At 43.0% G+C, this 21738-nt stretch overlaps 1 protein-coding gene across 2 annotated transcripts in view; it reads right to left on the bottom strand.

The window, feature by feature from the left end:
- Positions 1-21738, bottom strand: part of NUP214 (nucleoporin 214) — a 41287-nt gene continuing 19549 nt past the window's right edge. Inside the window, exons 24-36 of one of the 2 annotated variants that reach the window (XM_017810199.1) lie at positions 21262-21370; positions 18017-18092; positions 17220-17328; positions 16143-16245; positions 14487-14560; positions 10927-12687; positions 9456-9526; positions 8791-8947; positions 7352-7501; positions 5379-5550; positions 1865-2007; positions 910-934; positions 1-232 (exon numbers count right to left, since the gene is read on the bottom strand). In XM_017810199.1, coding sequence (XP_017665688.1) covers positions 199-232; positions 910-934; positions 1865-2007; positions 5379-5550; positions 7352-7501; positions 8791-8947; positions 9456-9526; positions 10927-12687; positions 14487-14560; positions 16143-16245; positions 17220-17328; positions 18017-18092; positions 21262-21370 — 2984 coding nt within the window. In that variant the 3' untranslated portion in view covers positions 1-198. The remainder of the gene's footprint in view (positions 233-909; positions 935-1864; positions 2008-5378; positions 5551-7351; positions 7502-8790; positions 8948-9455; positions 9527-10926; positions 12688-14486; positions 14561-16142; positions 16246-17219; positions 17329-18016; positions 18093-21261; positions 21371-21738) is intronic. The other variant, XM_017810200.1, reaches the window with a different exon arrangement.

Below are 21738 nucleotides of genomic sequence, written 5' to 3'. Positions count from 1 at the left end.
CCAAGGCAGATAAAATAGTTTAATACAGAGCGAGAACAAGTATTGCATAAAAATAAGCAAAATCTTTTCTTCTTAAAAAAAAAAAAAAGGAAAAAAAAAAAGAAGTCCGAGAACTCGTATTTAAAAGAAAAGCTGGTTGGATATTGATCACGTTGGTGACTCAAGAATGCAGGTTCTACAGGAGAGGTCAGCATGTTCCTAGCTTCTCCATCCACTAAATCCAGAGGAAGATCTGTGGAGCAAGGAAATGATAAAAAGAAAACCAGGGCAATGAGTGCTAGAGCCTCCCTCAGGCAGCATTAATTCAGCAGATCTCTCAATCAAACCTCCAGTCTCCCTGGTACCAGGAGCTTTTTATGAGAACACACGAGTATTTCCAGCATCTTTTACCTGAGCCTGCAGCAACACACCCTAAGTAGATATAATTGTGCTTATTCTAGAGCCTGTCATCTGCAGAGATCCATGATCTCTCTGCTTGACAGGGAAACAAAGTTTAAGAAACTTGCTGGAAGGGATCCAGCCAGGCAGAGTGGATGACAGAGTTAACCTTTAGCTGTAAATCATCATCTCACTTCAGCCACAAAAGTACCAATTTATTTCATTCCTTGTTTCAACCTGATAAATGGAAGAGATTTTCAGATTCGCACACACAGTCTGAGCACACACATAATGTCCCTGAGAGGTGGAGAAAGAACATGATCCAACTAGAAATTCTCTCTTATGAGACAGAAGAACCTCACTGGAAAGCACAGAGCCTGGACTTCGAGCTCTCTGCAGTGCCACCAAAATGGAAATCAGCACCAGTATTTCACTGTTATTTTCAGAGCTTGCTCTTGTAAACCATTAAACTTTTTCTTCTGATTCTATTTGTATTTTTATTGAAAAATTAGATACAAAAATGGTACTTACGTGTTAGGTGAACCAAAACCAAACCCTGAAAAATTAGAAAAATAGTTGTTAAAAGGGAAAAATGAACACATAAGATTTGTAGTAAATGCCCCCTCCCACACACAGACTGAAAAATATTTCTTTCCTGCCTTAGGCCAGGAAAAAAACGATGGGCAAACAATAAAAGTCAAATCTCCATCTAGAAGAGAAGTGACTTGCCTGGCTCCTAAGAGGGCCTGGCTTTCACTGCTCATCAGCCAGGCCATTCATTAGCAGCACTGCAGACAATGTGCCTGGTTTATTCAGCTCTCTGAGAGCAGCTTTCTGGAGATGGTGTGTGCTTAATGCACGTCCTTGGTGACAGGCAGCCACCAGTGAACGTGGCCTTCCACAGGCTCTGCTCTCAGCCCTGGGTAAATCACTGTGGCTTCACTGAATTGCAGCAGAAAAACACTTGGCTATTGGTGCTCCAGCTCAGTTTTGCAGTAGTACTTACACACAGATACCCATGTGCATGGTACTGAGGAGATATTAATTATTTCTCAATATTTTCCTTTGAAAGAGAAAGAGCAACTCCACAAAAAGGGATGAAAAGCAACAATCTGATAAGGTGTGCAGAGGAGGGAGGTATTGACATGCCACACAGCACATCAGTGATGGAATTAGGGGCTAAAGGCTGAGAAGGTGCTATACCCCACCCTGCAGCTCAGTTTTCCAGGACATGGTGCCTTATCTATAGCAGAGCCTGGATCAGGCAGATTTTTGGCAGGGAACTGATGAGTCACACCCAGTTTCCAGGGATAACCAGAGACGTGGTGGTTGTTTAGGGTCATTATATTTTCACAGAATCACACAATATGCTGAATTGGAAAGGACCCACAAGGGTCATAGAGTCCAACCCTTACCCTGCACAGGACCATCCCCAAGACCATGTGCCTGAGAGTATCACCCAAATGCTAATTTTAGCCTCTCCTACCTCCTCCACCTGTCCCAAAAGCTGAGAATCCACTGCTCTGCGTGCCAAAGCCAGTGCCCTGTTGTGACAGGGATCCAAACGTGGGGGTATTTTGGTTTGCCAGGGTGCCAAACGATGCTGTGTTGTTACTGGTACCACCAAACCTGCAGTTTTTAAAGAGAAAAGCTGTGTTTGCAAACACCTGCTCACTTACACTGGAAGTCTGTCCCCACACCAATGGTAACAGTGCACTCCTTAAGTGAGGATACATCAAAAGGTGAGACCAGTTGATATGAATAATTAGAATAGGTCATTTTGGAAAGAGAGTTTCTGGTTTGGGAAAGATTATTGTACATAGAAATGTCTGTTCAGCTCCCATTCTTAACACACACCAGGCAGAAAGGCAAATATGTTCATGCTTACCCAGGGTATGTTTTCAAGTGCTTGGAAAAGCCAACTCCAGCCATCAAATGGAATATTTTAATTCACCTCTGTGTGTAGTTTTCACCAAAAGTAGTGCCTCATTTCGTTTGACAAACAGGGCAGCAAACACAGAATTAATATGAGCTGCTCATGGCTGGAGCACAAAGCAGAGCACAGATACAGAACCCACGCTCCAAATTTCAGGGTGTACCTTACTCACTGCTCATGAAACTGTCTGCACATTTCTCAATTCCTTTTTTTTTCCCAGCCCATTTAGAACCACAAAGAGTTCCAGTGCTTCCCTGAAGATCTGCATCTACCTGGCACTTCTCCCCATCACCTCTGGATCACTTCCATAATTGCCTTTGGGGACTGAGATAAGAAACAATTTTATATATGGAAATTTGTCTCCTTTCTCCACCCACTCTGTCCAAGCAGGCAGTGCAGAGCTCCCAGCACGACACACTAATGAGACCACGATATGCATTATGGTTCTCTGCCCCCTCTACACTCCTCCTAATTCTGAATGTAAGAAATGCACTCAAAGAACGACCTTCAAGTTTAACTTAAACTGGGCAAAATGCAGACACAAGATTTCCAAATGCCAAGCTCTGCTAAAGCTCTGCAAGTGCACAGCTCTACCAGCACTAACCCAGCACAGCCTCCCCTGAGCAGAGCTGGACCAGTCACAGTGTGCCAGCTCTGCAGAGCTGTGCCTCACACAAGCTCCTGTCATTTCTGACTTAAAATATGACCTGACAGCACGTTAACCCACCTCTCCATCCATCCACATCTAGTAGACTTAAAAAAACCCCAAAACACAAACCCACATCAAAAGCTATCTCTGCAGATAAAAGACAGCCCTTGCAGCAGTGTGACAAGCAAGTCACCTGGTAAAGGACATCACCTCTCCTCTCCCAGACACTGCCAAGTGCACACACTGCTCCCACAGACAGCATTAGATACCAGGGCAGTTCAGTGACTTTGCATCTCTGGCCCTGCTACCCATCCCCTGTGCCTCTGCTTTGGCTCTTGACCCCTGTACCTTGCAGGCAGCTTCAGCTTAGAGCCACAAATGTGGCTTTGAACAGAACAGGGTTTTTTAGGTCTTTTAAAAGAGAAGCAAGATGAGGTGATACTTTTAGAAGGAGAGGCTTTGCAGTGCTCCATCTTCTCAGGACTATACCACAAATCACATCTATCTGGTGTAAGGCAGTGGAGGTGAAAACAGTGACAAGGAAAACTTGTGGTTCAAACTGCTCCTTTCAGTTGCAACTAAAACATGCCTGTTGGAAAGTATGATCAGGAAACAGCTTAAGCTACGGACAGATTTTTTTTTCCAAACATATAAAAGACATGAGATGCAGCCACTGCCTGGTAACAATTTAATCCAACCTATCTTGCCCAGGTCTTTTGTAAAGCTGATGTGCAAAACACAATTGAGAGGCACTTGAGTTTATGAAAGCAAAACATTATTTGCTCACAAACAGTCAGAACTGCAGACTCTGAAGAAGTGTAGTGGTTTCTATTTTTGACACCCCAGTCATCTATTGAGTGATGCAGATTTTTCAGAATTGAAGCAGTATGAATCACATGTATTTCAGTCAGCAGGGTGTTCTCAGGAACTTGGAGCTAATACGGCACAATGTACTGGCAAGTAACTCCCTTGGAATTGGGATTTTTAAAGTTTCACTTCAGGAAAAAGGCAGAAAGGAAATCCTACACAGATGCTACATTATACTGCAGAATTAAACTATTGCTCAACATTTTGTGGTGAGATTTGGATTTTTGTAAAGCTGCCTGGGAATTCTGCACACTCTTTAAAAGTTTTAAAAATCAAAATCACATTCCCCAGGCAACTCTGAAAATATCAGACCGAGTCTGCACCTTCCTAGTAGAGAAAAAAATTGTCAAAACTTCCCACAAGTTCAGTCACTGAATTATCTTCCTTGAGTCTGCAGACTGCTTATGCAAGACCTCTGTTTCATCAACACGCTGCTTGTTCTGAATCCCATTTTATCTTTTAAGCTTCCAACGTTGTCAGGGAGCACATCCAGTTTCAGTACAAAATCCTGCAGCACAATGGCTGGATGTCAGAACCGAACAAGCCATCAGCTAAGTTAAGCTAAGTCATCCCTACAAGTGCATCCTTCTTTGTGGAGATGTAATCCCACCCTTTCCAAAGGGACTCTCCAATTTGCTGCACGGGAGCTCTGGGCAGCAGAACCACAGCTGGAGCCTCCCACAGCTCAGGGGTACCTGCCCTAAACCTCTCAGGGAATTAACAAGTTACACTTTGGGGTGTTCTAATGTGTCTTACATAAAAGGCAGTTCCTCCAGAAACCAGACAAAGAGACAAACACTTGTGAAATATGTAAACACCAGGACTGGGAAGACATCCGGTTTCCTCTCCTCACTGGAAGTTTTTCCTCTTTTTAATTGGCTCTGTTCAGTCTGAGTTTAACTGCAGGGCGTGAGGGAGCACTGCTGGCTGGTAGCACAGTGTTCAAGAAGTGCACTTACTGCCAGTTGCAGAAGCTGCTCTGCAAGGTTTGAAATTCTGTATTTGCTGAACAAAGCCAGGAATAATGTAGTGTCTGCTCTGGTGCCAAGCACAGGCTTAAGGGGTGCAGAACAGGTAAAAACAATCAGTGTGGGATAAACATAAAGCGCTCTGGGAGCACAGGCTGTTACAAGTGCCTCATCCCAAAGGTGAGGGAACAGCCTGAATTCTCATTAGTAGCTCTAGCCCAAATCTAACCAGTGGATAAGGTGGCTGGACAGTCACAGATAACAACACTTGTTATTTTCTTTGCTAGGCCTAGATTTGCACTCGTTAAGTGAAATACTCCTGCATTCCCTTAGACAATTGCAAGATGACATCTCTAAAGCTAAAGATTCAACACAGTAGCATCAGCATTAAAATGAGATCACACACATTATTTCCTTTGGGGTTAAAGTCTTATCTTTATGCCTTAATTGTTGTTTTAAAACAAACCAAGGACATTTTCAGCTCGCCAAACAATCACCGAATGTATTCTTCCCGTTAATGGGGAGGTAACTAAGCATAATCTTGTCATGCAGGAATGTTGTTTTCCCCTGGTTGCCTTACCCAAATCCTCCAGCGCTGGCTGCTGCAGTACCCTCGCCGAACACTTTGCCTCCCGTTGAGCCCAGAGGGCTTGAAAAGGTTGGGGCTGAACCGAATGCTGGCACCCCTCCGAACCCAGGGGATCCCCCGAAAGTGGGAGGGCTGCCAAACACTGGAGCAGCACCGAAGCCACCTGAGCAAAACAGAGGCAAAAAAAAAAAAAAAGAAAAAAAAAAGGGGACAAGAACATCACATAAACAATAACACAGAAAGAGAAAGGAAAAACTAGGTTTCCAAGTAGATAATGGGGTTTTTCATCTTATCCTATGAACATCACATTATTTATAAAACTAACTGTAGGGTGTTTTGTTGCAAAAGAAACAGGTGAGAAGTGCCTGAATGCATGCAAGAAACTGCAACCAAATTAAGTGAGCATCCATAAGAAAACCACATTCTGTGTCTCTTGTGCTACAGCTCAGTCCTAGAGCTGCACTAGAAGGTGGTAATATATTGCACATGCTTGCACACCTTGAAGGAATCTCTACTTGCTTTATACAGAATAACTCCCAATATCTTAACTGTGAGAGAGCAAGTGTGCAGAATAACCATGGTCCAGTACAAATACCTACAACAGGTCTTAGACTGATGCTTTTACTATTATTATTATTAAAAAAAAGAAGAAGATATATCCATTCTTCATCATACAACTCTTTACCATGGGAAAAAAAAAATCTCATCTTATTTAGTTTAAAGCTCTGCTCCTCACCATTTAAACATATGACTATCCAAAGGACTGCACGTAGCAATGGGGAATGAGAAGTCTCCTGCCAAGGTCAGGTGTATGAACGCTTGCTGCTGTGATTTTATGCAGGGTTTTACCCTGGATCCTAATCTAAAACTCTGGAAGGACACACAAGTGTCCTGCAGACAGAACTTTTCTTGCAGGTGAGTGCTTAAGATGGAATAACTCCCAGTGCAGTGAGCAAGTCTGCCCCATCTCTTAGGATCAGAGAGTAGATGCAAGCTTGGTTTTTAGGTGCTCCAGTGATGCAAAGATTCAGGAGGCAGGGTGTTATCTAATCCCAGTTTAAGTGGTGGAAACTAAAATGCAAGGATTAAATGGTAGGTCAGTGGAACTGCACAATTCCCACAGAACTGTGCTCTGCTCTTGGCAGTTTCTGCCTTCTGCAGCCCTCAATGGGCTTGTACCCAGATTATTTTATTCTCTGTTCATCTGCTGATATGATTGGCCTGTTTCTAATTGACACTGTGGAACGTGAAGGACACCTGCTCTTTTGTCTGGTTAGGGATGAGGATGGGATACCACTGCACATTTTAATACCCAGGGTGAAATTCCAGTCCATGTCAAGGTAATGGATACTGTTTGGCTGTAAACACAAAAGGTCTGGAAAAAAAATAAATGCTAGGCCTGAATTATTTAAACACAGATCAGATATCTTGTTACCTCTGTCTCTAGGAAGTTCTAGCACTTATCCCAGGGGCTGAAGCTTTGCTCAACATACACTCTCTTTTGCAATGCATTTAACATGTTTCACTTTCTTTTTGCCACTATTTGTAAGTAGTGAAATGGGGATAAAAAGGGTTACAAAACCCAGAGTGGAGTTTGTAAGATAATATTCCAAGGAAGTATCTAAAATAGCAAAAATTCTTTCAGTTCCATATTCTGTACTCTTCATTGTACAGAATATAAGATCAGAACTAAGTCACACAGCTCTCTGCTCTTAAATGGCAAAGGCAATTTTTGGAATTAACATTTGAGGATATAGTATACTGGGGGCTTTCTTGCACAAGAGTGTAAATCTTTGCCTTGAACCCACCACTTACAGTTCCTTTCATAAGCCATTAGTTATTTTTATTTATTGTTCAGAGACAATGCTTGTATGTGCAAATGAGTCCAGTCTGTAGAGAGCCAAGTGGTAGAATTTTAAATATTTCCCAGACAAACTGTCACAGTGGGTGGATTCCCAAAGTACCTGCTTTGTTTGGACTGGAGAACCCGAAGCCTTGGGAGGCCACACTTCCACCACCGGAGCTGAAGGTGCCCGTGGGTTTCTGCTCTCCAAAAGATGAGCTGCCAAATCCAAAAGTCTTTGCTCCACTGTTTCCAAATAAGCTCGAAGAATCTGGGGAGATGAAGAACTCTTGTCAACAGCCAATACTCATAACAGTCAATATTCTACACTGCACTTCATTAACTGAAGCAGCAGAAAGGAAAATGCCTTTTCCTTCCCCAACCCCCAAGCACACAATGAACATCACACCGAAAACAATGAACATCACACTGAAAACCATGCAGAGAGAAGCCAAGTTTTCCCCAGTTACAGGGCTTTGTAGTTCCACCAAGATCCATTCTGGATCTGATGGACCACTAACAACCCTTTATTGCTGCAATCTAGTAAATCACCACGAAGGATGATTTGTTTAGATGCATCCTGTGCCCCAGTCAGTAAAAGACAATCTCTCAAGTGAGAAATCCCAGCAGCTACAATCAGTCTCTCCAGGCAACACAAATATCAGCAAACCACAAATTAAAGATTCTCGGCTGTCTTGGCAATGGCCAGTATTTCTACACATTACTATCTGACAGGACCTTAAAGTAGGAGAAATAACTCATGTTTTTAATCTTTCACAAGGCTAAATGCTAAATGCAAAACTGAGTTTTTGCATTTAGAGTCAGGACACAGAACAACCAAAGCCTCTCTCTGGTGAATCATCTGTTTTATTTCATCTCAAAACCCAGCACTGCAATAAATTATTAAATTGGCAAGGTTAGAAAACTGACCTCAACCATTAATCCCAATGGATCATTAAAGATGTAATAAAATAAATTAATTTACTCTCTCATGAGCTGAAGTGCTACTTTTAGCCACTTGCAGCTAAACCTACAGCTACCTGCTTAACCACAGGTCATGGCAAAGTTTGATAAAGTTATCTTGAATGTGCTGCACAAAGACGTTCATTTTTAGGATGAGGTTGACAAAACTGCTATCCCTCACATATTTGTTAACTTGGTTTTTCTTGATTCTTTAACAATTTTTACAGTCTTAGGGCAGATGAGAGATAATTAAAGCTTTCTAACTTCCAACTAAGTTGGAAGCAGAAATTCAGTGATATTGATTTGGAGTATTCCATTTTAAGGAAGGATTTGGCTGAGAACTCCCTACAGAACATGGGTATTCTTCACACTTCCTGCATCTGCTTGTTTGTTTCAATGGCTTCCCTACTTGTTTTCCATAAACCTAAAAGAAAAATTCTGGATTACCCATCACACATACTCTCAGTTACCCCCTCAAAGCCTTTTTTAAATTAACACAGAATTTACTCAAAGACAACCAGCAGCAGAAAAGCAGATGGGATCACAAAAGCAGATGGAAATCACAGCACATTTTGTATTCTTGTTTTGCTCACTTACTCTGGGAAGCTGCAGATCCAAATCCTCCACTGGAGGAACCGAAGGGATTCTTATTGGCTGCATCCTGACTTGGCTTTCCTCCCAGACCACTGAAGAAGCCTCCACCTCTCCCACCACTGCCAGCTCCAAACAAGCCTCCACTGGAAGAAGATGGCTGCTAGAGAACAAAAAGGACAAAAAAGGGATTTAAGTGAAGTCAAAGCAGCACATGTTCCCAAGGCTGCTCTTTCTGTCTGGCTCTGGCCTATTCTGGATTTATGAAGGGGCTGACAAACCAGCAAGCAATCACCTTCCAACACGGAATGCCATGAAATTTTATTTAAGTTTGCCTTAAACTTCATCCATGGCATAGAATAACACCTTTGAGACTTGCCCTACATTGTTCACTTTCCACTTAGCATGCAATAAAGGCAGGTGACTTACTGCATCTGTGTCTTATCTTGCCTGTGATAAAATGTTTGTGCCTCCAAACCCCTCAGAAAACATTCATGCAGATGCTAGTTTGGTGCTCACTACAACAGCAAATGTCTTCACTACAGACTGGGACACGTTTTATTGAACACATCAAACTGTATTTTTTTAAAATATATCAGTAATAGGGAACCCTGATCAAGTCCCCTACATGTAACAGTCCCCTGTTTCTACAAAAATCCATAAATACTTGCCTGGCCAAAGACAGTGCCTCCAGAATTAGCTGCTTGCCCAAACACAGAACCTGTGGTACTAGAACCAAAACCTAAGAAAAGAAAGAAAAACAAACCACCAGAACTATTAGTAGGGTATAAGACATTCAGGGAGGTGACACTAGTCCAGGACAGGGAAAAGACAGGTCTTCCATACCAAAATACAGGGACACAAATGATGCTACCAAACATATCTAGGCTGCACAAATACAAAGCATGTGCCAACACACAAATAATAAAATGCACTGAAAGTTTATTTGAAAGTCCTTCTCCTCCTCTTGTTGTTCAGCTTAAAAACAAACAGACAATAAGAAGCCTTTTCACTTGTGGGATTGTTGCTACCACCAAGAGAACTGGATTTTTGTTAACATGGCTACAATAGTGCTGCAAGTCGTGCACAAGCTCTGCAGCTTTCTGGTTGCCCTTGTGTAAGGAGGATCTGAGCTTTGTTACCTGATGACTCCTGTTAAAGATAATGAAATGTTTTGATTAAAAAAAGAACTCCCCTTTCCATTTCCCAGTTCACTTAAATGTGCCTTTTGTAATAAAACTTGCATTTCTATAATTAGGAACACCTTTCTCGAGCAGAGTTCACTTCCCCCAATTTAACTATTCTCTGTTACTGTAGTTAAAATGAACAAGCAGTTGCCTCCAGTGCCATAATTTTTAATTAAATGAGCCTAATTAGTTTTTCTTCCTTGCAAATACATGCTCTCTATTATTACTATGTACTTTTCACTTTTCCCTGGGAGGTCTCTGAAGATTGTACAGACAAACCTCTGTAAAAAAACAATAAGCAGTGGGGAGAACTAAAGGACACTGAGGTTTGGTCTGTGTAGGTATTTCATTTAACTGTGTGGACAGGATGGTTGTGCTACTGTTATATTTATTTTTGAGATGCTTCCAAATGCAAAAGTGGACTTAACGGATTATTCCTCACTAACTCATCACTTTGAGGACTTAAAATTTTTTTGCCACCCCAGATGACAACATGGTATTATACCTGTTTGTACATCCACTGTTGCATGTCCTCAGTAGCCCACTGAAGGAAGGGCTGCATCTGTATTCATTGCCTTGGTTATGGTCTCAGAGCTGCCTTTGCCTCTTCCATGTAACAATTTACAACACTTACATTTATTGTGCAACAGGCAGGACAAGACATTGTTCCAAATTAAATCAAGGTAAACTTGTAAGAATAAAATGAAGGCAGGATTGGATTGACAAGGCTGCACTCAAGAGAGGCCTGCTGATGAACAGTGAAGCAGAGCAAAAGCTTCTTTGGTCTCCAACAGTAGTCTCCCCCTCACACACACACTGCAGCTCCTGTTCTTACTAATTGAAAAAAACCCAAACCAAAACAGAACAAAGGAAGAGAAAACCCACCAAAAAAATGAAAACCATCAGGTGCCACAGGGGAAAAAAAACCACATCACATCTCCCAGTTTGCTCTTACCTGAAGCCTGGCAGAAGCTGAATGCAGCAGACGACGTGGTGGTGGTGACAGCGGCGGTGCTCCCGAAGACAGATCCCCCCTGCCCAAAGCCAGTGCTCTGCCCAAACACAGGGGGGGTGCTTTGCCCAAAGAGCCCCCCTCCAGTGCTGGCAGATGGCTGTCCAAAGAAGGAGCTGGAGCTGTTGGTGCTAGCTGGTACTCCAAAAACATTCACGGTGCTCGAGGCTGCCGTGGAAGCCGCCGGCTGGCCAAAGGCTGGCATTGTCCCAAACCCAGACTGGCTAAAGGTAAAGACACTTGAAGAACTGCTTGCAGGCTGCCCAAAGATGGGTGCTTGCCCAAAGGCTGGCTGACCAAAGCCCCCTGTCGTGGTGGTGCCAAAAGCAGAAGTACCAAAGCCCGAGCTGGCAGCCGGTGTGGTGGCGGTGGCAGTGGACAGGGTGCTGGTGGTGAGCTGCCCAAACGGAGAGGATGCTGTGGTACCTGCTGGGAGCTGTCCAAAAACCGGTGGTGTGGAAGGAGTGGCAGCTGTATCACCAGCAGCAGGCTGGCTAAATGCTGAGCCAGAAGAGCTGGAACTTGGAGGCTGAGAGAACACCGAGGAGCCTGCAGAAGTGGGGGCAAACACAGGGGCACTGACAGCTGGACTCTGCACAGCTGTAGTAACGTCAGAGGGAGCAGCCAGCACAGCCGTGGCTTCTGCAGGAGAGGCAGCGTTTGCTGCAGAGGTGGGTGCTGAGACACTCTGATCTGGTGGGGCGGCTGCAGAGATGGCAGGAGGCACCGGTGCCTTCAAATCACTCGTGGAGGCAGGAGCAGCCACGGCTTCGGGGGGAGGCGGTGCCGCCGTGGTGCCGGAGCCCTCCAGGACGGTGTCCCCGGCTGTGGCCTGGGGTAAGGTGGGTTCTTTCACCGGCTCTGAGAGCTGTGCCTGTGGCTGTGGGGACTGTGCCACTGGAGGTGAAGACACAGCTGCTACAGCTTCATTTTCAGATGTTTTTTCTGACACAGGTGGTAATTTGGCATCCCCTGCAGACTTACTAGAAGTTGCAGCAGGGACGGCAGTTTGTGATGAACTGGAGAAACTTCCAAACGAGAGGGACGTTGAAGCAGAGAGAGTAGAAGGGGTAGAGGTGGATGTGGTCACACTGTTTGTTTGCTGAATACCAAATGAAAAGGTGGGTTTGTTGCCACTAGAGCCTCCAAGATTAAACACCCCGGAAGACCCTGTGTGGGTTAACTGGACATTGCCAAAGAGATTGCCTGTGGCACTCGTGCTGATGGACACGGATGCCGTGCCAGCTGACATGACTGACGTTGAAGCAGCTTCTCCAGCTTTTCCTAATGTCAGGGGAGCAGCAAAATTAAACCCAGAAGGTATTGTAGATACTTTAGTTGACTGAGTTCCTGCAACACTGGTAGATGGTGCTTTAGTGGTGGTCTTGGCACTATCATCTACCTGACCAACCCGTAGTCCTGAGAAGCTCCCCAGAGTTTCCCCAGCCAGATTACTCTGAAACAAGTGATCTCCTGGTTTAGATGGAGCAACATCCAACTTGCCAGAGGCTGTGGGGGGAGCAGAAGATGTTGTTGCAGCAGGTTTGTTTGACTGGGTGCCATCTGCTGAGGAGCTACTTCCCACTACGCCTCCTGGAGCACTTGCTGACTTGTGGGACCCAAAAGCAAAGGAGCCCTCGGGAACTGGGGCAAGTTTGGAACTCCCAGCAAACAAAAATGGCTGGGTAGAATCTTTAGCAGGGGCTGTTGGAGAGAGAGAAGAGGTTACAAATCGAGTTAGGGTATGCAAAGCTCATTTATCAGTCTTACAACACTAGTCCTCTTCAGCACTTCACAGATTGACAGTGCTCTTGCCTCAAAACTATAAAGCCTCTGACCATCAGGTAGCTGCCACTTTCATAAGCAATCAGGAGACAACAGTAACATCTGAAGACTTTATAGCCAGGGTGGCAGTGAAAAACACTGTTACTGTCATGTCATAGCCTCCACTTAACCATCCCTGTATTTGAGTACAGACAACTCCAGCCTTTGGCTCCTATTTGTTTTTCTACTGTTTGATAAAAATATAGAATACCTGGTTACTACAGACCATTTGCTATTGACACCACTTTCACCCTTTCTTACTTGGTTCAGCTAAACAATTCCTGACATTCACTACAGAACTCTGTTTAAACAGAGTTTAGGTCATAAAAATACTTTCTGAACACTTAAAGAGTCTTCTACAAATTCGAATCTTTACAAATTCAGCTATTTAGAGACCACCAACCAGTTTCTACACAGCCTGCTTTCAGCTTTGAAAAAACTAGAGAAAAGCTCTCAAATATAATTACCAAAACAGCTCCACTTGTAACATACACTGCTGTCCAACAGTGTGAAACTGCTGAAGTTTTAAGGGAGACTGGGCTAGTTTTATTTAATGTACTGTCATTTCATTTCTGAGCACCAAACACACAATTTCTGACTTGAAAACATTGCATTGGTGCTTAGACCTTGGGCCAATTTGGACAAAGTATAGTAAATCTGCATGGAGATCAAATAACAAAGAGCAAAAGCTTCTTAGCTGAGCTGTTATTATCCTTCTGCTTTCCCCTATAAGTATATTAAGTATATTTAAGTAACCAACGCTCAATAACATCTCTTTTTTCCTCCTGAGGCACTGAAATTCCTTCTGTTGTTGTTCCATCACCAGCTAATAGAGACAAAGGTGCTCCTACCGTTTCACAGAGCAGTGTGAAGCATCTGCCCTCACACAACACTGTGGTTTGCAAGTCTGTCTCCTGCACCTCCCACTCCTCCTTTATCTGTGTTATTTACCTAAGCTTTTATGTTAACTAAACCTTCACATTTTAAGCCCAGTTCGTTCTCTCTGCTTAACATCAACAGAGTATCAGTAGCACTACTGTGACTGTGATGGTCTAAGGATAGAAACAAGCCAAGATTTGTAAGAAAAGGTGATATCTCTTATCAGAGCAACCAGTAACATTGGGAGCAAGTTTTTGACCATATGACCTCTTTTGCAAGACCAGAATTAAGAGGCAGAAAACTTCAAGAATATTATAAAGTAGATATATTGGTCCCCTTTATCTAGGCTGGGCAAATATGATCTACCTATGAAGTGGAAAGGCAGCCTATGCATTGTCACTTCAATTTTAGAAGCAACATAAAGCCATTCCAAGCATTTCCCTCTGATTACTAAGTGCTCATTTCACTGGATGACAGTTTTCTCTGTCAGTCCACCTCAGCAACTTTAAACCTACAGATTAGAGACAGCAGAGGAAATGACTACAGATGCCACCCTTTTTATAAACTAGTACCTCCTAAAAGTTCTTGGCAACAAATATTTTGCTTACTCTTAACTGAAAGGCAGGTGGCCCAGATTCCTGCGTGTCACGGGACAGAGCCCTGTATGTAGCCTGTGCATGTACTGTTATTGCAATTTTAGTACTACAACTGCAATGTAGAACAAGAACCACATGAATTAAGGAGAGTAAATATTCTCTTAGTAAGGAAGAGATGCTGTTGGCACACTCTCCCAAACTAACCTTGCGAGGAAGCGAGGCTGAGCGGCGTCGGTGAGGAAGCAGCTGATGTGACACCACTAAAATTAAACACAGGCCTAGGAGGAAAGAGGAGGAAGGCAAAGAATGACACTTAGCTCAAAGTGTTGAAACTCCCAACCATATGATTAAGACAACTCTGAGACTCAGATTTCCAGTACACACTTGCACAAGGCACACAGCAACAGTGTGTGCCTCTCCAACAACTAAACTGGAAGAGAGAAGCATGCACACAGACTGTGCTCCATTTGTTTCCTCTCTGACAAGCCTCCTAGAGGGTTAAAGCAAGTCAGAATTCAAAGTTCTTTTGACCACCCCTCACCCTCCCACGTTCCTTCCTTTCTGCTGTATATTTTTCCCCATGCAGCTTGGTCACTGAACACCATGCCCCAAAACTTATAGCTCTGGGGAGACTGGCAAGAGAGGAAACCACAGTGGCAACTAGAGTTTAAAACAGTTAAAAAGGGAAGAGTCAGTGCATGTACAAAAGGGAATAACACCCATCAAAAAGGAGATCACTCATAGCGAGACAGAAATGAAAAGTTACTGTTAACTATTTCACATTAAAAACATTCTGTCTTGCAAAAATACTGTGATCTTTCATAATGAGCGCTGGGGTCTTACAGAGATCTTCATTCCCTGAGGCTTTTAAAGCTTTCTCTGATTCTCAAAGACCAGCTGCTGATATAGAAGTAAGGCTGTGGAACTAAGACATCACTGACAACAGCACTGTACTTAACATATGGTTTACACACTGAGGCACTGCACATGGGACAAAGGCAGGGTTGTTTGCTTTTTGAATCTGAATTTCCATCACTCAAAAGGACTCTTTTAGCCCTCTGAAGAGCACAGCAAGGCACTTGGGTAACATCCTCTTGACAAATGTGCAGAGAAATGGGTAAGACTGGAAGAAACCAGCCATTTGAAAGTACGTGTGTTCTGAAATACTTAACGTTGCCCACTTCATAAAGAGAAATTCCCTTCAGTGTCAGACTGGTAAACATGCAGAATTTCAAACAATCATGTCTAAGGAGTCCTCCCTCTCCCCTAAACACAGATTATGTTTAGATATGATCAAAGAGGTATTTCTGCCATCCCTGAAAAAACACTCCCTAAGAGAGATTTCAGAGTAACTGTATGTTCATAACATGTGCCTTGCTTTGTGCTATTGTTATGTAACAGCCATCACCAGATGGCAGGGGGCCTCTCTAGTCACCTTCAGGAACTGACTTTTTTCCCAAGCCAAAACGTGAAATTTGCTCTGCTGTACTAGAATAAATAACTCATTCAGCAAGCCTGACCATCAGGACAGATGTCAAGCCCTAACTGGGAACTTGTTCAATACTCCACTGTAGATAAACCCCCAAAGCAAGCCAGTCATCCTTTACTCTTGATTAGTTACACACTGGAAAATCTCAAAGCAACACGATACTGCACCCAAGTCTCAGAGACCTTCAGACCTCGCTCAGGCTTCCACAGACAAGGTCTTCCAAGAACTCTGGTACAAAACTCCTGCCCTCCCAGTCTAACACGTGCAGGTGCCATTTTATAGCATTACACATCTTGCAGGCAACACCTGCTGTAACAGCCCATACTCATATTTAAAGTCAACCACAAAGAACTCTTAAGGTTCATACAGACCCCGCAGAAGAGAACGAGAACGCTTTGTTAAGCTGTGAAGTTGTTGCTTGTACTGATGTCACAGTAGAAGAAACAGCTGTAACTGTTTTTACTGTCCCTTGTCCTGTAAGTTACAAGAAAAACAAATAAATATACGGATAAAATATATTTACAAACAAAAAACCAAAAGCACCTTGTCATCCAGCTATCAGAAAAGGAATGAATAGCTTGCACACGCAGTCTGCAATTTAATAAACTTCAAATAAAAAGGAAATGCTATCAAATTCAGGAGCTGACATTTTCAATAACCCAAAATTTAAGAAGCATTTGCCAAGTCAAATATGATTCCTAGCTATTTTTACTGCTTTTTACCCCTGGCTAAGAGGCAACCTACATCCACGGATTAAAGGCAAAAGACCAACAGAGATGGATTTCAGACATTTATGCAAGAGGCTTATAAAACCATGTCCAATGCAAGCATTATTATCTAATACACATTAAAAATCAATTCCTTCCTTCCCTGTCTCCTCTTCCCCCATTTGCATGAGTGATTTTAACTGAGCATTCCTTTCCTAAGAAACTTCCAAACTCTGTGAGACTGATCACAGTATCTGAACTGGCTCTGAAGTTGGTCTTAGAGTTCAGTGCTCAACACACCCAGCACCAAATTAGTTCACTTCAAGCTTGTTCAGGTACTCCTATAATGCTGTGTGTTTAAAAATCAAACCAGCATGTTTAAAAAAAGCATGATTTTCACGTTTTAAAAACAAAACAGCTGCTTTTGATTTGCTGTCAAACCGCAGCAGCCTTTGGAAGACGTGCTTTTGTGTCTACTGATAAGGATTACATGTCTCGAGTCCACTCTGAACAAGGAATTCCATCACTGAATTCTAGATGCAGGAACAGAGACAAAACACAGGGCAGGATAGAAAACCACCCTCCTGTGCTTCTGTAACTCGGTTTCTCAAATTCTCTCCCTCAAGACTGGCACAGCAACCTCTCAGGGGAGGCAAATCTTTTCTCCTCTGTCTTCATTCACCCTGAGAGGTGGCAAGAGACATCTAGGTCTTATTTCCACCCCCACTCACGACAACTTACCTGAGATCTTGTTGACAGATGATGTTAGACCAGCTATGGATACCACAGTACAGGGTGCACACACAGAGGAAGGTGGAGTCTGTACCTTAATGGAGCTTGTTAGAGGTGTCTAAAAACACAACACCAGGTCAGTGCAGTCTGTCCATTGACAAAGGTCCTTGGACATTGGTTTGGTATTCTAAGTGTCAAGCAATGATTTAAGAATAAAATAGAGGAAGGTGGTCGAAGCTCTCAGAATTGCCCTTCAATCTTGGGCCCATTATGTCCTGACATTTAAATACAGAGTCAATATTGAACTTTTTCAACAGGTCAGTAAGCCTCCATGGGCAGCAGCTCAATGATTCCAGGGGACAAAAACTTCTGTGTTGGTTTTTTTTTTGGATGTGTAGATATAAAACCCCCTAGCCTGACAACCAGTAAGAAATGTTTTCAGTAGAATAACAGGATAAGTAAACTACTCTGTCCCTTGATTGCCTATCACTTTTTTTTTTTTGGTGTATCTACCTAACACAGTTTCCTTTGCTGTTTTTTTTGCTGCAACCCCTCCTGCAGCAAGGTTGTGGCCATTAGAAAGCTGCAAGTCTTCAAAAGTGAGAAAAGGGAAGACATAACAAAGATATGTCTCTGGCATCACACTGTTGAGGTCATGGATAGATAAATGGTTTGTCAAGAACGCAGGGCAAGCTGTGAAAAGTGATTTTTAGATGATTTGTTCATCAACAACAACTAAACCCCCAAACTGTGCTGAGCATGCCCAGGTACAGCATTCCCCAGGGAAAGGGTTCTGTATCAGGTACCTGTTTAGCTTGATTTGTAGCAACAGTAGCCAAAACTTGATGAACTGCCTGGGCTGCAGAGTGAGGCACGGATGATCTTAAAAAGAAAAATGAAACAATTATATGAATAACTAGTCTGAAAGAGGATTTCCTCTCCTCTCAGAAAGCACAGCTTCCAGAAGCCTCGAACGACCGCCGCTATTAAAGATTCCACACACAACTCCAAACGAACAAATCTGATTAGAGAATAAACCTCTTAAGTGAATCAGCCACATTTAACGAAGAAACTCTGCAAGTGTGTTTAAACTTCTAGACTTAAATGATCAAGTCTTCTTCACATACTGAAGGGAGTCAGGGCTTTCTATTTTACAGGGAGTTGATGAAATATCAGCAGGTAAGGAGATTACAATTTTATGCTTTGTGGATAACAAATCTAAGCAGCTTCCTTTATAGTGTGGAGCCCAGACAAATAAATGCAATGCTCAGAAATGCTGAGCAAGGAGACAGAGTTGGGAGGGGGTGGAGAGAGCATTTCCTGTCTTTGAAGTGTAGCACAAACATTAACGAGGTCATGGCAAGAACTGTGATAAAATTAACCTGCATTCTACACTACAGGTTTGGGAATTTGACCATGAAATAAATTATACACGAGAACCCACAGAAAATTGCTGCAGAAAGGCAGTTTCTTATGGGGTGAGGCATCCAACCTCTGCACTGTGGGCCATTAACACACCAAATCACCATAACTTGGGAACAGCCATCCAGTTTTAACACCTCCTCAAGGTATGTGGCCCACCAGGTTCACAAGTTTCAATGGTCAATACCAGAAGATTTCAGAAGCTTAAATTCAACACTGGTTGCATTTTTTTTGTGGCAAAGGCCAGCTTTCTTACCCTAGCAGGCTCTCTCCATTTTGACTCAGGCCAGATGTTTCCTAAGGCAATAACCAATCTCTGTACTATAAAAAGGGCTGAGGCTGAAGTAAATTTGGGCATCTAAAGTTGCCTATCTTGTAAAGCATGTAACTTCCCAAACTGCAGTTACTGTCTGGTCAGCTACAGGCCAGTTGACAGGAATTTTCTACCATATTCCAAAGGAAGTGGACACATGCATGAAACATTTTGCATGGCCATTTGGTCTTGGATATGGTTTTGTGCCTTAAACAGCTTTGCATTACTAGTAAGTCCTTTCTCCCCTCCAGCAATGCATGCTCTCTCCACATTGCATGGTCTGGATTTGCCCTCTGCCCAAAGCAAAACTAAAGCAAACAAGGAAAACTTCAAGATTAACACTGGAAGGAGTCGGTGTTGGGATGGTGCAGCTGTAAACTCAAGTTTAAACTGAACAAAGAAGAAAACAACAGAAGGCCAGTGAAATTCATGACAGGGTGGGACCTTTCCCCCAGAAAAGTCTCAAGATCATTTGACCCATGGGTTCTCTGACAAGGCTGTGGAAATGCTGGGTTCGACTTCAGTTGTGGAAACTGGATTTTTTTTTTTCCACTGGAAACTATGTATCTGTAACTGGACTGAGACCACCAACAAACCCAGTCACAGGCCACTGAACAACTGGTAACAACTGAAAAATCGTTCCTGCTTAACAACCCGAAGAGCGTGCTGTGGCAGCAAAAGGGAGCCAGGATGTCTGAAGTAGCAAAAACTGATGAATTAACTTTGCTGGGTGAATGCTCTTCATTTTAGTGCTGAATCTGACTGGCAAGCACGGTTCATTTGGGTAGAATTTTTAGAAAGTACATTTTTATGAGGTCAGCTATAAAATAAGACTGTAGAGAAAGCCTTCAAGATATCAAGCTAGCTGGAGATCTATAAATTAGAGAGATCAATCAATACTGCCAGTCTAAAACTACTTGAAAGTAAGACAGGTCTTTAACTACAGCTCAAGTGAAAACCAATCTCATTTATGTATTGCTTGCTCACGTCCTTCTCTATGCACAGCCAGTACTTTCTACTTTTTTCATCACAGTTCTGATGAAAAAGAGAGTGGAAAAGTCTTCCTGGTCACAATACTGCTAAAATGCTCCCAGACTGTTTCACAATTAAAATGCAGAAGAAACCATGAAGTAAATGTCAAGGTCAGCAGCTGAGCACCACCACTGTAAGACTGTTCTCTGTTTGAAAAGCTGCATCAAAGGAACTTCACCTTTTTTCTTTGACAGTGAAGAGTATAAAAAAAAAAAAATGTATGAAAACCAGAAGTGATACAACAACAGCAGTTGTTCCAGGAGCTGCATGTACAGCTCACAGTTATATGGATAAAGGATCTGCAACTCTGAGATATGTGGTGAGTTTATCCCACTTTATGCAGTGAGCCCAACTTTGCTCATACTTCTCAGCAGCGCCCTTGCCTTCCCAGCCCAGAATATAGTGGCCATGCACTATCCTTGTCTTAAGCAGCAGTAGCAACTTCAAACAAAGACAGTTTCAAGGTCATTACAATGACAGGGAAAAGGACTAGTTCTGTGGCTGGTGACAGAGCCTGGTGATAAGACAGAAATCTTTGGAATGAGCTGAGCTGGCTGTTGTCTGTACGAGGCAGAGCAGGGAGGCCAAGTGTTACAGCTAACTTACAAGAAATCATAACAACAACTTCAAGGTTAAATAACAAAAGTCAACATTCATAATTTACTCAGGAAGACAACCTGGCAGCTCTGTACTTCCCCAAAGTGATCAGCCCCCAGTGACACACAACCCTTCAGTCAAAATTCTGATATCAAAAAATTTGAGACAAGTTTCCATAAAAGCCAGAGCACAGTTCTGCCTCCCTCAGGGGGTGAATCTGGGAATAGACAGAAGAGGCATAACTCCAGAGGTTTTCTCTGTAATGGATGACAAAGCAGAAGGAAAACATCTGGACAGCCTAAAGTCAGACCACACTCAGCGACAGAGGGCTGCACGTCCCTCACTGAAAGAGGCAGAACAGAGGTGGTGACTGGAGAGATACCAGGTCCAAAGTACATATTAACAGTAAAACCATTGGATCCCAAAAGGAGAGGATGCACTAAAATGCATTTCACAGACTAATGGAGAAGGAGGTTAATACTGGTCTCATCATTTGTTCAGGACAAACCATGAGCAAATCCTTGAATGACCCAGAAAGAAGATCTATCTTTCTTTCTTTCATTCCACAAACCCAACACTCTTCTCTAAAACCCCTTTAGGTTTTCCACAGCCAGGCTATGTAAAACACTGCTACTGCTCCCCACTGGCAGATGTGCTCTACTGCAAGTGTTACTGAAGGCCACTCACCCTATTACTGCAGAGACAGCTGGAGTCAATGCACCAGGCTTGAGTTCTCGCACATTCACCACCTGAGGAACGTTTTTCAGAGTTGATTCAGTCAAGGAGGTGCTTACAGCTTTAAGGAACAAAAAAAGAGAGGAGGAAAAAAAAAAAAAAAGATGTAAAGATGATCTCCATATTAAGCATTTCATTCAAGATGGTGCCTGAGTAACTCCAAAAAATCCATCTCAGTTTCTACAACATATGTAGCATATCTGGCCAAAAACATTTGGTATCTCAGCCCTCAATAGACACCAGAGAAGCGGACAATGATCTATATAGTTGGTACAATTTTTGTTGCTTGTTGACCAATTATTCTTATGAAGTTTCCCTTACACACACTGTAACATCTTCAGTTAACAGCAATGACTGTGTAGTTACTCCCCAGCCTCTGCCAGAATTCATGTCACTAGTTAACCTTCTGCACTTAGGCACTCCTCAGGC

Source organism: Lepidothrix coronata, unplaced genomic scaffold (genome assembly GCF_001604755.1).
Source record: "Lepidothrix coronata isolate B3197 unplaced genomic scaffold, Lepidothrix_coronata-1.0 Scaffold28, whole genome shotgun sequence".
In the NCBI taxonomy this organism is placed as follows: domain Eukaryota; kingdom Metazoa; phylum Chordata; class Aves; order Passeriformes; family Pipridae; genus Lepidothrix; species Lepidothrix coronata.
The sequence above is the reverse complement of the archived record's forward strand: the minus strand, read 5'-3'. Positions and strand labels throughout refer to the sequence as shown.